At 44.0% G+C, this 18,507-nt stretch overlaps 1 protein-coding gene across 2 annotated transcripts in view; it reads left to right on the forward strand.

Annotated features, from left to right (window-relative positions):
* Positions 1–4,038: 4,038 nt before the first annotated feature.
* TUBGCP6 (tubulin gamma complex component 6) overlaps positions 4,039–18,507 on the forward strand; it is a 35,292-nt gene continuing 20,823 nt past the window's right edge. The window contains exons 1-9 of one of the 2 annotated variants that reach the window (XM_081927607.1): positions 4,039–4,260; positions 5,688–6,519; positions 8,728–8,891; positions 10,140–10,350; positions 11,138–11,311; positions 12,470–12,591; positions 14,772–14,841; positions 15,322–15,431; positions 17,374–17,465. In XM_081927607.1, the coding sequence (XP_081783733.1) occupies positions 5,773–6,519; positions 8,728–8,891; positions 10,140–10,350; positions 11,138–11,311; positions 12,470–12,591; positions 14,772–14,841; positions 15,322–15,431; positions 17,374–17,465 (1,690 nt within the window). In that variant the 5' untranslated portion in view covers positions 4,039–4,260; positions 5,688–5,772. The remainder of the gene's footprint in view (positions 4,261–5,687; positions 6,520–8,727; positions 8,892–10,139; positions 10,351–11,137; positions 11,312–12,469; positions 12,592–14,771; positions 14,842–15,321; positions 15,432–17,373; positions 17,466–18,507) is intronic. The other variant, XM_081927608.1, reaches the window with a different exon arrangement.

Here is an 18,507-nt window from a genome sequence, read left to right on the forward strand (position 1 = left end):
CTTTTAGTTTTGCTGTCGAGGAGGGGATTTTAAAACTCTGTTCATCTCACATTTGTGGGTATCTGGAGGGATAAATTTCAATTAATGTATACTCTCCTTCCTGTTAAAACCCATCCCACACAGTGACAAGATCCTGAAACTTTGGGAAATTCTCTTTAAAATGATCTGCAACTTATTACGTTGACATTTCAATGGAATTACCCAGTGATTTCAAGCCTTAGAGTTAAGAAAACAGAAGCATGGAAAGGCCATATGGTTTAACCTTGTAAGCAACCAGATATTCACAACAGAAAATATAATCTGAGGTCCACAGCTGAGGACCTGCCATTCTGACAACATCTGTGGACAAGTCAAGCCAAGGAGCCAAGCCACAGGCACCAATGACGGGTGACGCTAATAATAGTAGTAGTAGTAATAATAATAATAATAATAATAATAATAATAATAATGCCACTCATCTCCTCTGGGCATCCTACCTTCAGAATTCATTTTTATCATCACTTGTCCAGCAAGTATCTCACCATCATCTGACAGGCATCCCTTTTGCAGGGCACTATAAGGCTTGCTTGCAAAGCAGCACTTTGTGACATCACAAACAGGGGCCAGGCTGCTAGGTTGCCGGGCAGCTGAATTAATAGGAAGAAAATCAGGGGGGGGGTGTTTCTGAAGGGGTACAGTTAGGGTTACCCCAGAAAGCCCTAAAAAAAACTGTTTGTGAATTCCCCCCCCCCCAGCCAGGCCTCGGCCTACGCATTTTAAAAACTGCATTTCCCTCTAAGACAAAAAACATGAGCTAAGCAGTCCTCTCTGTAGCAAAAACTCTGTAACAAACCCATAGCTGAGAACAGTAAAGCTTTTTGCTTCCCAGATCCAAGATAACCTTGTCCTGGTACATTGACTTGCAACATACTTCCGGGAGCAGGGCCAGAGACCGAAAAGCAACATTTCTATGTAAGAATCTGTGAAGGGGGAGAGGAAAAAAGGGGTTTGAAAAAAGGATAAAACCTGCTTGTAAAATGTTTTCAGTGCGGCCTGTCTTTTGTGAATTGAATCACACAGGTGCCTCTGCCCCCCCCCCCCCGATGGCAGAATAAAACGCTCTTTCTCTGGATTAACCCCTTGGTGTTGTTTGGCTCCTTTTGTCTCTGCTCGGGTGCAACAATTATTCCTACCCATGGATTAAAAAGGCTACATTTCAAAGTGTGCTGGGATGAGGCCCCCGTGGGTCAGGCCAGAGGGTGCTGTTGGGGTGTGTGGTTGTGCCCCCCCTTGTTCTGCATCTTGCTCCCCCGCCTGTTCCTTTAGCTGCTTGATAGAATCATAGCATGGTAGAGTTGGAAGAGATCCCAAGGGTTGTCTAATCCAACCCCCTGCAATGCCAGGATCCTGCCCACAGCCAGCCTTGGCTGGGCTCCAAACTCCGACCATCTTCTTACTAGCCAGATGCACTGACCTTTTGCAATTCTGCATGGGGGTGGAGAAAGGAGAGAGAAAAACGTTTTGCTCTCTGTCCCACAGGATATGGATATGAGAACCACACCATGCAGTCCTGTCAATATCTCAAGGGCCGTCACAGGGAGGAGAGAGGAAGCTTGTTTTGTCCTGTTCCAGAGGCCCTCAGGACCTGAAGCCATGGCTTCAAACTACAAGAAAGGAGATTACGACTCAACTTCAGGAAGAACGTTCTGACAGCAAGAGCTGTTTGACAGTGGGAGGAAATCCCTTGGAAGGCGGTAGACTCTCCTTCCTGGGAGGTTTTTCAGCAAAGGTTGGATGGCCATCAGCTATGGATGCTTTAGCTGAGATTCCTGCATTGCAGGGGATACCGCCCAACTCTATGATCCTACGATTTAAAGTGCATCCAATGAGCATTTAAAGCACATGACTGCGCCCAAATGATCCTGGGCATTGTAGCTTCCCTCTCACAGACCTACAGTTCCCAGAACCCCTAAGAAACTACAATTCCCATGATCATTTGGGGGAAGACACCTGCTTTTTGGAGCAGGGAGGAGAACCTGCAGCTCACTTCCCCCAATTTCCTAGGAACCAGGAATGTGCTTCTAACAGGGCACAGAGCTTCTAACAGGGCACAGAGCAGGGTGGATAAAATATTGTTCCAAAAGTTGGGTGCCTCCCATCTCTCTGCCGAGTGGTGGCAAAAGCCCATGGGGTTCCAGGCTCTCACCTTTGGAGAACTGGGACATGGCGGAGACTGTTCTAGCTTTCAGAAAGAGTACAGCTGAGTCCTTTCAAGAGGGACTTGTCCTCCACAGCAGGGCAGCCAGTTGGATTCCAGAATTCTGGTGGAGAGTGACAATTGGAGGCTGCTTTGAAATCGAGTTTAAATGTTTGGGGGGGGGAGGCAGTTGAGAGTTGGTTGAGAGTGGTGGGTTCTAGAATGGGGGGGGGGAGGTCAAGGCACGGCTTCCAATTGGCTGCAGCAGATTCCTGCACTCAATCGGAAGCCATGTCGGACGTTCAGCTTCCAAAGAATGTTCTCAAACTGGAACACTCACTTCTGGGGTTGCAGTGTTTGGGAGCCAAAATGTTTGAGTCACAAGGCGTTTGAGATCCAAGGTCCGACTATATGTTCATTCACAAATTCTATACAGGAAAACTCCCAATAATGAGCCCACCTACTCCTACCATCTGGAACTAAGGACCTGGGTTTTCAGATCAGAGGATATGAACCCCTTACCGGTTACCTTTATTATTATTATTAAAGCACATGACTGCGCCCAAATGATCCTGGGCGTTGTAGCTTCCCTCTCACAGACCTACAGTTCCCAGAACCCCTAAGAAACTACAATTCCCATGATCATTTGGGGGAAGACACCTGCTTTTTGGAGCAGGGAGGAGAACCTGCAGCTCACTTCCCCCAATTTCCTAGGAACCAGGAATGTGCTTCTAACAGGGCACAGAGCTTCTAACAGGGCACAGAGCAGGGTGGATAAAATATTGTTCCAAAAGTTGGGTGCCTCCCATCTCTCTGCCGAGTGGTGGCAAAAGCCCATGGGGTTCAGCTTCCAAAGAATGTTCTCAAACTGGAACACTCACTTCTGGGGTTGCAGTGTTTGGGAGCCAAAATGTTTGAGTCACAAGGCGTTTGAGATCCAAGGTCCGACTATATGTTCATTCACAAATTCTATACAGGAAAACTCCCAATAATGAGCCCACCTACTCCTACCATCTGGAACTAAGGACCTGGGTTTTCAGATCAGAGGATATGAACCCCTTACCGGTTACCTTTATTATTCCAATATCCGTATTTGTTATTTTAGATACTATGTTTTTTTGAAACGAAGATGTAATTGATCCTTGAGTAGGGCTTATGCACTGGTGGTGGTGGGGAAATTCTTCTCTTCTCCCCTCATCACTCTCCAAACATCTTTCATCTCTTTCCTTTTCATAATTTTAGCTAATCCTGGAATGTTACTACGTATTTCCTCTGGCGTAGGATTTGACTTATCCAGTCGTTTATCTAATACCATATTGAAATCTCCTTTTGAATATCCTCCATTTCGTTAAACACTTTATAGAAAAAAACCCACCTGATTTTCATTAGGAGCATAAATATTAATTATAGTGCATTGTTCCCCTGCCATTGTTCCCTGAATTATAATGTATCTGTCTTCCAGCTGTTTTGGGACTAGTTCCCATCATCCCTGACTACTTGTCCTGCTAGCTAGGGATGATGGAAGTTGTAGTCCCAAAACATCTGGAGACCCAAGTTTGGGAGACCTTGATGACACCTTTCCTGCAGGAAAGGCGTTTAACACAAGTCCCAGTGCTTTCTGGGCATTTGCTTAGGGCGCCCTAAGCAAAAGATGCTTTTAGCTCCAGCAGCCCTGGAAGTTACTTCCCGTGGTCTGGAAGCAGTAAGGGCCATGTCCCGCCCTGAGCATGCGCACTGCGTCTTCTCCACACGCCGACAACCACAACAAACCCCGCCGCTGCGTTTCCAGGGCTCTTGCTTAGCCCCGCCCCCTTTCCTTTCCCCTCAGGCAACAAGGCCTCAGCGTTCTAAAAACCCCGCATTCCCGCCTTCGTCGCTCTCCTGTGATGTCACAAGGCCGCGACTCTCTGAGGAGCGCGTTTTCCCATCACGGCGGCGGCGGCGGCGGCAGCGCTGAGAACTCGGCGGGGCGCCCGTTTTTCTCGCCGCCCTTCAGCGGGGATGGGCTGAAGAGAGGCAAATACTGGGCGGGCGGGCGGTTCGCGTCGCCGTGAAACACCCCGGAGCGACGTGAGGCCTGTTCGGTATGGGGCGTTGCCATGGATACCGTGAAGGGGGGGAAGCGGGTGCGCCAGGCCTTATGGAGGGGAAGCGCCCGAGTCTCGACCCTAGAAGTTCTTCCCGCCTTCTTCGTTCTAGGTGGTATGGGGGCCTCTCAGGGTGGTGCAGGGTTGGCACTCAGCACAGGTGTTACATCCTAGTGAGCCCTGGCTCCTTTTAAGCCCCATTAATTGTCCCCCCTTCTTTTTTTAAAAAAAAGTAGGGTCTGTTGGGGGGGGCAGGGGCTCACTTTGGTAATATGAAGCATGGAGACCAAAAGGAGGCAGCTTTTTTCGGGGACACACAAACACACACAGAGCCCCTGTGTTGCTTTGACTGTATACTTTATATTTGACTTTTCATATATATATATTCGTTGTTTTAAAATAGATACATTGATGCCAGGAAAGCAAACCAACCAACCAGCAAACATACAGTCAAACAAACAAACAAACAAACTATAAATTGACAAACAGTCAATAGCAATATATGAAACAACACAATTCTTATAACTAACATCATTTGTACTCCCAATGATGTGAACGATTGTGAAACAAATTAAAAAGGACTTCCAATTACTCTCACTGGACTTTATCTGTTGATTATTTTATACCGCACAGTTACATATTTCTTACATAGCTTCTGTTAACGTCCCTACAAGCTTATATTTATACAAGGCAAGGTTCAGTCTAATTCTGCTAAGAAGTTTGCTTTTATACCATAAATTTTAAAGTATTCTTTAAAAATTCTCCATCCTTCTAGACTATTTGTTTTGTTTGGCCTCTTATCCTTCCTGTCGTCTTTGCTAGCTGCAGGTATTCTACCATTAGGATTTGCCATTCCGCCGTGTTAGGTATTGCTGTTTTTTTTACTTTCTTCAGTAATGTTTAGTTCTGGATTGTTTTTATTGATGTTTTAATGTGTTGTAAACTGCTTTGAGGTTTTTCTTAAAAATATAAAGCAGTATAGAAATGGAAATAATAATAATAATAATAATAATAATAATAATAATAATAATAATAATAATATGGTACTGTGAGCGAGGAGGACAAACTTCTCCCCCACCCCTTTCCTTCATGACAATTCATTTGGGTACCGTTGCTTTTGAAATGGATTATCTCCGTAAGTGCCCATATAAATGTAGGTATGGTTATCAGGGTATAGATATAGGTATGGTTGTTGGGGGTTCGTGGCTCCATTCAAATATCAGAAATATCGTAGAGATACCAAAATTTTGAAATGTAGAGGGTCCATGGCTTGGTTTTTGAAGAACAGGGGTCCCACAGTACTTAGCTAATTGGGATCTAGACCCTTAATACACAGTTCATAAGGATGTTGCATTAATAAAGTAATTGAAACTCTATTTCAGTAGGGAGAAGATCATTAATTATTCTCCATTTGCTTTTCCAAGCAGCGTAATGGATCCCCAGCAGATTCTTAGTACTGGTTATACACGATCTTGACTTAAAGAGGATATCCAGTTAACTGCTGCTGCCATGGAGAGTATTACAAAGCTGTTTGGTGATTTGTGTGAGGCCCACATAGCAGGTTTGTCAAAGAAGGTCCATTTGGGCAGGGAAAAGAACAGCAAAAAAGGATCCAGTAAAAGCCTCAAGAAAATTGCGTATAATGCTTTGTTTTCCACCCTTTTTGTGGATGAGACCCAGAAGGCACAGTCAAATGTTTCTAGACTTCCAGTGAAAAACAGAATTCTAATGCTATCTTTCAACTTGAGAGTTGCTGGAATGGGGAAGGAAGCTGACCGGCTGGAGGAGCTTGTAGACGATTTGGAAAGGTCTACCTGTTTACCATTTACTGAAATTACTTCTGTTCTGGATCTTCTGATTCAGCTTGCAGGAACAGGACCGCCTCAGTGCTTACCACCCAAGAAAGACTACTTTGCAAACAACAAATATGTTGGAAGAAATGTAAAATACCAAGGTTATGATTATTATGATGTTAGTGTGTTTGAAGCCGATATGCAGGCTTTAATTGCAAATGAGGAACATCAGTTTAGTGATACAGTTCAAAAGACACTGCAGATCATGGAGGCAGCACCTGGCACAGGTCTTCCTACTGTGGAATTATTTTCACAAAGCTGCTCGGTCGGCGACAAGTTTGAGAGAGAAACCCGTGTCTCGCTCTTTGGGGCTCTTATTCACAGTCGTACATATGACATGGATATCAAGTTGGATTTTCCACCAGTGCCTGACAGTGCTGATTTGTCTGGACTTGCAATCAAGGTATGGAGTATTTTGGGTGACCCTTATTTTATTTATATTTAGCATAGATATTTGTTTGAGCATGCAAGTTGTAATAAATTGTGGCATCTTCTTCATCAATGCTGTTGTTTTCAGTTAGATGCTCATGAGCAAAATTCTTTGTTAATAATTTCCTTGTGTCTTCCTTTTGTTGTCTATGTAGTAAAGTTAGTGTTTGTTTGGAAGCTGTTCCTTGGTGAAGCAACAAGAGTGAGGCCTTGTGGGTAACCAACAAGCCACAAGAACCATGGAAAATAAGTCTTGTCCCTTTAACCTCAGACTAACAGGCTTCCAGGGTGTGAGAGGTGTACTATGGGAAAGGAAACCCCTGATTTAATGAAAGCTTTGACACCTGGGTCCGAAGTTATGTGCATTCCCTCAGTGATGTTATCTGGCCTTGATTGCCTGGGAATGTGTATCTGCATAAGCTCCATGGAAAGGGAGGAACTCCTTTGATTTAGGCTCTGGGTTCTTAATGAGTCCAGCTGCCAGAAGTTAGATTGAATAGCCCACAAGCAGGTCATTGGAGAATTTAAAAATAATCAGGAGTTATGATTGGTTTCGGGGGTTCCGACGCTATGTGCAAATTGGGGATAAAAGATATTGGGAATGGCTGAGAAAGTGCGCTCTGCAGTCTGCAAATCTCCCGGCTGCTGATGTTCCAACTAAGTAGCCGTCCTTTCGTCCTTTGTGATGGAGAATTGCGAAAGCCTCTGAATGTGGAACATTGAAAGGACTTTAACTATTCTATCTGTGTCTTAGTCGTGAGTATGTAAGTCAGTTAGATTTCATAATGTTCTTATTTTCTTGCTTGTGACTTGCTAAAGAAGTGCCTGCTATTTTAGCATGTTTTCTTAGGTTCTTTTAAAATAAATTTTAAAGAAGAAACTGTTTGGTTTGTGTGCCTTTCCGGGGGGGGGGGGGGGAGCTAATTCCTAGCCTTACGCTTGGTTGCGCTCTACTGTAGAATTTCTGTCTGCAAGTCTGTAGATACAACTTGTGGAGTGGGGATAACCAACAACAACGGGGCACAGCCTTCTCCCTGGGTTGTGGCTCTGGGTTCCCCGGAACAGAGGGAGTGGTGGCAGCCCTACCGGGTCTATTTGGTCTTGTTTCTGTAAAACGTAAACGCGCCCGCCAGCCCTGCTCAAGAAACCTGGTCTGGCTGGAGAGCAAAGACAGGTGAGGGAGGGGCGAGCGGCTGGGGGCAAGTTTACCACAGTCTACCTGGTGTTTCTCTTTCTCTCTTGCTTGTGGATCTGAGAGCACTTGCATCATTTTGACCCATTCAGCTCTTTTGCAAATAGTAGTTTCCACATGTCACATTATTTTTGAAATCCAAAGTGGTACAATCTGTAGCCACCATCTTGTGTGTCGGATTTATATGTGCAGCAGGGCTTTTGTTGTCTTTTTCACTTGCTTTTCCTCCAACACCTTGTATACCACAGTATACACCATTGTAAACAACTTTTGAAATTTAAGGAGCAGGGGGGAGGGAGAAGGCAATATTTTTCTTTTAAGGAAATGCTTCATGTATTTCTCTCCTGAATCCTACCAAATGATGTATCTTGATCTGATCATGATCTGTATATTGCAACAGCTTTGTAAGATAGCTCATTAGTGTTCTCATTTTAAAGAGGGGGCAGGGAAACCACGTCTTATTGTATGGCTAAACAAGGATTTGAACCCACATTCATGGTCAGTCTTGTTTCTCGCTATGCCCTTTATGCCCTTTAGTTCTTCTGCCTAGTAAAAGAGGCAGCACCATCTCAAATGTAAGAATTAATTTATCAAGTTACTCCTTGCAGTTGAGCAATACATGCTTTGCCACACTTAAAGGTAAAGGTAAAGGTACCCCTGCCCGTACGGGCCAGTCTTGCCAGACTCGGGGGTTGTGCGCCCATCTCACTCAAGAGGCCAGGGGCCAGCGCTGTCCAAAGACACTTCCGGGTCACGTGGCCAGCGTGACATCACTGCTCTGGCGAGCCAGAGCTGCACACGGAAACGCCGTTGGTCCACCAGGGTGTAAATAGAATATGCAGCACTGTACTAGGAATGATTTTTAATGAGGAGATGCAACAGGAACGATCTGAGGAACTAGGGAGGCAGGCTAAGAAGTTAACTCTTTTGGTCACAATTATGGAAAATCACTGTGCTGAAAGATAATCGACTGGGTACATGTTTTTATAGGTCCCCCAAAGTATAGATCCTTCGGAAGATGAGGGATTCCAGTCTGCATCCAATCTCACCCCTGACTCTCAGTCAGAACCCAGTGTCACACCAGATATTGATCTATGGGAAGCAGTGCTCACCTATGGACCTAGTAAGCGGAGATGTTGGGAAAGGATTGGATGGTACGTATTTGTCTTTAAGATTCAGAATGTTGCGCTGAATTATTTTTGAAATAGCAAAATTCAAGGCCTAGGGTGGTATTCAACTAAGTTTTTACTCAGTGTAGACCTATTAAAATGAATAAACCTAACTTGTACATTAACTTCACTGTGTCTTTTCTGATTAAAACTTAGTTGAATACCACCCCTCTAATGTTCCCAATAAAACTGGGACTTGAGAATGGCAGCTGAATGGAAACTGGGATCCAAAAGGCCATACCCACATAAGCTTCTCAGGCCTTCCTGTTGTATCGTCCAAAAAGTTACAGAGCCTGGCAGATGGGGAATCTCTAGAGTGGCATCCATTGTACTATTAACTGAGGGGAATCTGGCAAACCCCCAATGTGCTCTAGGCATTCCCATGGATCTGCCTAGATCCTAACAATTGGGAGACTTTGCATGTAATTCTGAACCATGGTCTACCATTATGAAAAATCGGCTGCAGTGAACCTTTGGATCCCAGGCTTTCCTTTCCTCCTTGTGACTTCAAGGAGATCATCTTACAACGGTAGAGTTGGAAGGGACCCTGAAGGTTATCTAGTCCAACCCCCCGCAGTGCAGGAATCACAACTAAAGAAACCTTGAGAGATAGCTGTCCAACCTCTGCTTAAAAACCTTTAAGGATGTAGAGTCCACCACCTTTCGAGGGAGACTGTTTCACTGTCAAACAGCTCTTCCCATCAGAAAACTCTTCCTAACGATTCTCCTTTCTTATCTTTTGAATCCATTGGTTTGGGTCTCTCCAGCCCACCGAGCAGCAGAAAACAAACTTGCTCCGTCGACCGTGTAACGGCCCTTCATATATTTGAAGATGGCTCTCATATCTCCTCTCAGTCTCCTGTTATCCAGGCTAAACGTACCCAACTCCATCAACTGATCCTCTTAGGCTTGGTTTCCAGACCCTTTATCATCTTGGTCACCTTCCTCTGCACACTGACTTGTTGATGTCCTTCTGAAATTGTGCTGCACAGGACCCCAGGTGGTGTCCTGCAGAATAGAGTAGATCTGGACACTAGACTTCTGTTGATACAGCCTATAATTGCATGAACATTTTTTGCTGTAACATCTGAATTGATACGAGGCCATGAAAACCCTAGGCTTTATGGTGGATTGGATGAAAGCCATTCAGAATATCTCTCTTCTACAGGCCTACGTTTTTCAGAGTGGCACTTTATACATTTGATTGTTATTTGTTTTTCCCCCCAAACACAGTCCTCCTGGGAAAAAAGAGGAGCCGTACCTTTCTGAAGCTGGCAGAGAAGCCTTTGACAAATTTTGCAGACTTCGAGAAGGGGAATTGCAGTTTTTCAGCAGTACCAAACTTCAGCTTCCACAACGTGTTTTAATAAAAGAATCAGAACTTGTTAAAGATGTTTTGAATGTCCTTATTGGGGTGGTATCTACTTCATTCTCATTTAATCAGGTATACAGAAGTATGTAAATAGCTGCTGAGGAGCTCTAACCTTTGCTTTTAAGACCCAGCATGCACACTTGTATTTTATGTCAGCAGAAATAATATAGTAACATACATCATTTCACAGAGAGGATGCATGTTACTGAATTTTGCAAAGCATATGAAAACAAGACTTAAGATGCTCTGCAAGTATCACTTATATACCCGTATCCTTATGAAGAGTTACTAAGTAGACAGAAAAAACTAATACGGGCTGTATCCATCATAAGAGTATTCATTAAAAACACACACACATACAAATCACAAACTAGTTTATAGTACAAAGTATGCAGTAAAACCAGTACTTATATAATAATAACAGTAAACCCAGATTAAGAAGAGACTGACATTAATTGCCAGTATGGACCCAAGCATACAATCCAGGCATGGTAGATCTGGCAATAAAATGCAATTTGCATTGCGCAGAAAGGAATGTTTTGGGAACTATTCCCTAGAAAACAAGGGTTTCCATGTGAATTTTCATTCTATGGATTTAATTTTCTTTACAATTTTACCATGTGTGTATTTTTATTGTTTTACCTTATGCCATAATATTATATCTGCTGATAAGCTATTAATTATCACTTAGTGGTTTTTTGCATAGTAGGCTTCCCCCCCAAAAAAAAAGATTTTTAAAAACAAACAGTGCACCTATTTAGTAGCTCTAACTTATGATGATGAGGACTTGTGTATCATTTTTGTAACTACTTTGTGTGCTGTACATTTTCATTGATGCCTTCTTTTTACAACCCTGTAGGCAGCTGTGCTGTTTGTGGCCAAGCAGGGTCTACATGTATCTGGAACTTCCCCTGAAAGCATGAGCAGTCTCCTGTCAGAAGTTGCTGAATATGGAACTTATTACACACGACTGAGCCGCTTCTCTGTCCAACCAGTTTTGGACTCTTCGTACAGAAAAGGACTTGTTTTTCAGGTAGTATGCTGGCAGTTTTGCTATCACTAATCCAGCTTGATGTCCTGCTATATTTCTGACTTTATCTGATGTCTATTGGTTAGATCCAATTACGCCCTCTTGTTCATGAAAGCAGCTAGGATATTGTTAGCGCAAAATTGGAAAAACCCCAACATTCCAACTGTCTGAGAATGGCAAACTAAATTATTTGAGTACATAGAACTAGCCAAGATGACACAGAAAATCAGACATCAGAAAAATATAAAGTTTATTAATGATTGGAACAAATTTACAACATATATAGAAGCAAATTTAGGAAATATTAAAATCACAGTAGGTGAAATATAAAACCTGCGACGTAAAGATTTAGTGAAATAAACTGCAGAGAGATATGGGGTCTGAACAGCCCAATCTGAGATGGAGGGAAGTCAATTATTGTTTTAAAGTAGATTTGTCTGTTAATTGTTACGTGTGTTAGTTTTTGGCCTTTTCTTTTTGTTTTTTTCTCTTTTGTTTGTGTGTTGTTATATTTTATTTCTAATGTTTTATGTCTTTTGTGCAGTGAAGAATTCAATAAAAAGATATTTAAAAAAAGGGAAAAAAAGAAAGCAGCTAGGATCCTACAGCTTCACTTCCCAAGCTGTACTGTAGGGTCCCCAACACTCCTGAGCAGAGTTTTGGGAGAAGCAAAGGGGAAAGAAGAACAGAGCACCCTTTTCTATTAGTAGAACCCGGGGATCTCTGGAGAGTACCCAAACTCTTTCAGTGGTGTCCAAACTTTTTTCAAAAAGTGCCAGATTTGATGAAGTGAAGGGCCGTGAGCGCTGACCAAAGGGGCGACCATAGTTGTTAACCTGTTTTTTAGGATTGAAGTTGTTGAGCTTTTTATTTAGGGGTTGGTTTATTTACCACTAAATCATACAAAAAAATCAAAGCGGTTTACAGCATTAAAAAGATAAAAGCCATAGAATGCAAGTGAAAAGAAAGTTAGAAAAAAAAGTTAAAAACGAGCTTCTGCTCACAGGGTGTAAATTGGGCTTGCACAGATCCTAAGCATCTGAAGGAGGCTCAACAAGAATAGTACACCCAGTTGCCACTTTCCTATAAAGCATACACTGAATGTATGCCGTGCACAAACAATTTTCATAGCAGATCTTCTTTTCACTTCTCTCCTGCCAGGCATTTACAAGCGGGCTGAGAAAATACCTGCAGTACTACCGAGCATGTGTTTTGTCGACTCCTTCCACTCTGACACTTCTAACCATCAGCTTCCTCTTCAGGAAACTAGGACGCCAGCTAAGGTAATACCACGGCATTAAAAGTTAATGGAAAAGAAGCCTTGACATCTTCCATGCTTGATCCAAACCACAAAGGAATCGAGAGACCTTTGAACTGCTGATAGCATTGCTGTAGTTTAGTCCTAATTGGTAAATCAATTTCAGACTAGATTAGCTAGCATTGTACTGCTTCTATCGTCTGTAATCTGATGATCAGTTCTCTGTCTCCTTCACTGTTATACCGTCTGCTTATGCAGCATAGTTGTAGCATAATATTTTTAGTGAGTTAATTTAGACAGTGGGTTCATAGATGAGACATTTTAAGTAACCATAGAGGCATAGGAAGCTGCCTTATACCGAGTCATGCCATTGGTCCATCTCAGTTCAGTATTGTCTGCACTAATTGGCAGTGGCTCACTAGGCTTTCAGGCAGAAGATTTCCTATTTCTACCTGGAGATGATGGGAATTGAACCTACGACCTTTCGCATGCGAGGCAGATGCCCTACCTCTTTATATATATTATTCCCTTCCTCAGTAACCTATATTACTTACACTAGAACCAGGGTTTCCAGCTTTAGTACAGGCAACTCTCCACTTACGTGGGGCTTTTGTTCCTGGATATCCCTTGTATACGGGAAGTTGCGTATAGTGGGGGGGAAACCTGTAGACACCCTCTAAACCCCTGATAACCAGTAGCACATACCAGATTGGTATGAATGACAGCACTGGTGGTTCTCAGTCTTCTTCATCACCTCCTTTCCCAAATATCAACTCTCCAAAGGCCTCAATGGTCGGTGCTCATGGAATTGCTGGCTGATTTCCCTGCTCTTTTCACGCCATCTCCCTCCCCACCCCCCAAGTTTTCACACTTTTGGGGTCTGTTTTTGTAGTTTAACTTGGATTATTTTTTTTCCTGGTACTGCATATATATGTGGGGAGTCGCCTGTATTCTGAGGGATACTGTTCCAGAAGTGTATTCTATTAGGCAAACTGACACATGTTATAAAGCAGAGATATTCATAGAAAATGAATTGCATTGTAACTGTATTGTAACTTTTGAATAAAAACAACAATAAAGTTGCTGTAGTGTAGCCATAACAGCTTCCCAAGTTTGGAGCATATATACACAGTCGTATTTCTGAAGTCAAACAGAATCCATTTTGAAAGTCCGTTCAACTTCCAAAATGTTCGGGAACCAAGGCGCAGCTACCGATTGGCTGCAGGATGCTTCTGCAGCCAATCGGAAGCCGCGGCAGATGTTCAGGTTCCAAAGAACATTTGCAAACCGGAACAGTCAGTTGATGGAGTTGAAAATAAGGCCATTAATTAGACAGTGAGGCTGAAATTGGAGACAGTTTTTAGGAACAGTTTGGATGGTGTGGTAAGAGTTAGTGTTAGTTTTAGAGTAAGAGTTAGTGTTGATATGGGGTTGTCTACTTGCTTATGTGGCTTTTTAAAAAAAGGATTAGGCAAAAGTATGTAGGCTTGATAGCTAAATGGAACCTTCACTAACAGACTGATGTGGGTGGCGCTGTGGTCTAAACCACTGAGCCTCTCGGGCTTGCCGATCAGAAGGTCGCGGTTTGAATCCCTGCGATGGAGTGAGCTCCCGTTGCTCTGTCCCAGCTCCTGCCAGCCTAGCAGTTCAAAAGAATGCCAGTGCAAGTAGATAAATAGGTACTGCTGTGGCAGGAAGGTAAACATAGTTTCTGTGTGCTCTGGTTTCTTTCACGGTGTTCTGTTGTTCCAGAAGTGGTTTAGTCATGCTGGCCACATGACCCGGAAAGCTGTCTGTGGACAATCGCCGGCTACCTTGGCCTGAAAGCAAGATGAGCGCCACAACCCCATAGTCGCCTGTGACTGGACTTAACCATCTAGGGGTCCTTTATATTTTTACCTTGCTATACATCTCAGCACCAGCTGCAGGGGCCAAATACTGAAAAACAAAACGCAGAAGCATTTAGTTATCCACTGGGGAAGACGGAATTCTAGCCTGGAAGGTCCAGTAAACCGGTTCTTAGGCTCTTAAACAGGAAGCTGTGGCTCTCTGGGTCTTGGATTCCACCTCCTATCAGCTCCAGCCAGCATGGCCAATAGCCAGGAGTGATGGAAATTGTAATCTGGGGCCCACAGGTCTTCCTCCCACCCCATGCTCTTAAAGGTACTACGCAAGTGTAATTTGCTGCTGTTGTGTTTTGTGAAGGTATATAGCTGAACTCTGCGGCATAGGAGTGACTGCGCAGGGAACTGCTGCTGCTACTTCATTTCCAACAGTGAGTATGATTGTGCTTCTCTTTGTAGTCGCAGCCAACCGAGTGGTGTGCATTTTTAAACATGAAACGACTAGGTGTGATTCAAACATAAGCAAGCAATCTCAGAGTGCTTTGGGTGCTGTTTCCATCCTGTATGCTTCCATTTCTAAGAAAAGTGATTTCCACCACTGGATCAGCTTGTAATGTGTCTGCTCATCAGTATTTTAAAAAACCCAAGTCAGATTGTATAGACGTGTCGGAATGTATTGGTTTTAAAAGAAATATAGTTAGGAGGAGCACATTTCTGATTTCATTCAGCATTAATAAAAAGGTATCTCCAAAAGTCAACAGAAGGCTTTAAGGATTTTTCCAGCCAAACCAGCACTTCCAGCTGAGTCCTGCCAATGTAATAAAACTATCCAATGAAGCTGAGCCTCATCAGAAGTACCTATATGTGTTTATGGTTTTCCTTTCAAAGAGTGGCTTATGCATTTATTTCAGGGTGTGAAACTACTTTCCTATCTATACCAAGAAGCTCTTAATAACTGCAGCAATGAACATTACCCAGTTCTTCTCTCCCTACTAAAAACAAGCTGTGAACCATATACACGGTAAGTATTTCAGTTTAAAATTGTGCATTGTGGACGTGCTGTTACAAAGATGATCTAATGCATTTCCTATAGATGGCGTTCCTGTGAGTTCTTAAAAGGAGCTGGAATTTCTAAATGGCGACAGTCTTATTTTAGTGTGCTGAAATAAAGCTAGCAATTCATTCCTGTTTGCATATTCTCAGGTCCTATTGATTTCAGTTGAGCTTACTCCTTGGTCAGTGGGTATAGGATTGTAGCAAAAATCTTAAAATGGTGTATGCTTACTGAAATATGTTCTGGGACTTTTTAAAGTTTTTTTCTTTCTGCACATTAAAATAATTCTCTGTGTATTTCAGAGTGGCATATTATTATTATTTAAATGCTTATACAACGATCAAGACACTGAGAGACCCTTCTGGAAACCTCAAGTATCAAAGCAGAAATCCCAATTAATATGAGACTCTGCTTGGCATGATAGTTAATCTATCTCTTTCAGTACTAGTGAAAAACTGAGCAGTTATAGCATTCAGGTATCTTCTTTGGGGACCGTTTTGAACCTGAGCCATAGGTCTTTACAGTTGCTATCTAACCTGAATAGTTATTTTAGTGGTAGTATTTTTATCAGATCTGTTTTCTGTTTGGACAGCATATCCTTATTTAAGAGGGTGTTTATAAAATACAGGGATGCGGGTGGTGCTGTGGTCTAAACCACTGAGACGACAGCTTGCCGATCGGAAGGTTGGTGGTTCGAATCCCCACGATGGGGTGAGCTCCCCCAGCTCTGTCCCAGCTCCTCCCCACCTAGCAGTTCGAAAGCATGTCAAAGTGGTGGGAAGGTAAACAGCGTTTCCGTGTGCTGCTCTGTTTTCACCAGAAGCATCTTAGTCTTGCTGGCCACATGACCGGAAAAACTGTCTGCTGACAAACATCAGCTCCCTCAATCCATAAAGCAAGATGAGCACTGCAACCCCAGAGTCGTTTGCGACTGGACTTACCGTATATTTTTCTCTCTATAACACGCAGATTTTTTCTCCTAAAAAGGAAGGGGAAATGTCTGTGCGTGTTATTGAGCGAATGTGTGGTCCCTGGAGCCGACTAGGGCAAGCGCAGGAACAAAAATCAGGCAAAAATCAAATCGAGTGTCGGAGAAGGGAAACCTGAAAAGAGGAAGTTGCTGCTTTCCTGCATTCTGCCTCAGGGTCTTACTGCCCACCCGCTTGTGTTTCGTTGCTGTGTTTGCTCAAACGGAACAAAGAGCAGGCAAATCCCCTCCCCTCCAGGCAAGCAGAGGGGAAAGCAGAGCGTCCTTCTAATTCCTCTCCCTGCTCCTCGCAGGCAGCCAGAAAACATGCAGGGGGGAGAGAGGGGGAGAGGGGGGGGCTGGCTTGGGTGGGTGGGTGGGTGGGGACTTTTGCCATTCTTTCCTCCCTCCCGTTAAATCCCTCTCCTGCATTCTTAGCCAGCTGCTTCTCTGCACACCCCTCTCGTGCTCCTTGTCCCTTATGTGTTTTTCCTTCCCTCTCCACTTAAAATGTAGTTACAAAGCATGGATCCACATGGGTCCTCAGGATCTTTGCATTGGGTCACCCCAAATTCACCATCAGATCACATAGCATGTCCATGGCTACAGCCTGCACCAAAAAAATCACGCACCCACTGTTGCCTGGGACTGCAATGGTGCAAAAACGTGGTTAAAAAGCATGGATCCACATGGATCCTCAGGATCTTTGCATTGGGTCACCCCAAATTCACCATCAGATCACATGTCTGTGGCCACAGCATGAAGCACAAAAATCATACATCCACTGTTTCATTCAGAATTCCCCCCCTTGTTTTCCTCCTCTAAAAACGATGTGCGTGTTATCGTCAGGTGCGTGTTATAGAGCGAAAAATACGGTAACTGTCAGGGGTCCTTTACCTTTTTATAAAACACCTTTTTCAACATTCAACCTTTTGCCTTTAGGTTTATACACGATTGGGTTTATAGCGGTGTATTCAGAGATGTGTATGGCGAATTCATGATTCAGGTGAATGAGGATTATCTTGGCTTTAGAGGTATGTTACAAATGAATTGCTTTCTTTTGAAATTACCCTTTGGCTAGCAGGGAATGGCAGGAATGAAAGCTTTGGAAGCTGGCATCTCCAGTGATGCTCTAGCTCACTTCCTGCCTTCCTTGAATCCAGGCATGATCACTGTGGCTCCCTTGCTTTCCCCTCTGGCTAGTGACTTAAGGGCCTATGGCGGACAACTGGAAAAGTTATGGTTGATTTATTCCATTACCGTTTCCCTGGGAGATGGCATTAACTTTCTTTTACACGTAACACCATGTTTGTTTTCTTTTCTTTGTGTACCGTATTTTTCGCCCTATAGGGTGCACTGGCCCATAGGACACACCTAGATTGGGGGGGGGATAAAACCCCCCCCCGGCTCCCAGAGCCATGCCGAAGCTGCGTGCTTCCCCTGACCCCAGCACCCAGAACGGGATCCAGAGTGATGCCGAAGATGCGTGCAGCTTTGGCATCGCTCTGGGAGCTTGCGGGGCTGGGGAAGGGGGAAGCCCTCCGCCAGCCTCCAAACCAGGTCAGGAGACAGCGGTATGGCGCGCTGCGCCTCCCCGCTGTCCCCCGAGTTTGCGGGGCTGGCGACGGGGAGGAGCAGGCTTCTCCCCCCCACCAGCCTTCTTACCAAGTTGGGGGACACTGGGATGGCGCCGTTCCGCCTCCCCACTGTCCCCTGAGCTTGTGGGGCTGGCGGTGGGGCTCTCCTGAAGCCTGGAGAGTGAGAGGGGTCGGTGCGCACCGACCTCTCTCGCTGTCCAGGCTTCAGCGAAAGCCTGCATTCGCCCCATAGGACGCACACACATTTCCCCTTCATTTTTGGAGGGGAAAAAGTGCGTCCTATAGGGCGAAAAATACGGTATTTAGCTGTTTCTGTGTGTGTTGTTCAAAACACGTATGTATATTGTGCCTATTTCCTTTTTCTCCCCATGCACTCTTGTTTTGTGGACTTGGCTTGTGGACTTAAGAACAAAGAGAAACAAAGAAAACCTTTTTAGAACTAGTGCTAAGTAAATACAGCGGTACCTTGGTTTACGAA

The sequence above is a fragment of the Podarcis melisellensis genome (assembly GCF_964234715.1).
Source record: "Podarcis melisellensis genome assembly, chromosome: 10".
Taxonomy (NCBI): domain Eukaryota; kingdom Metazoa; phylum Chordata; class Lepidosauria; order Squamata; family Lacertidae; genus Podarcis; species Podarcis melisellensis.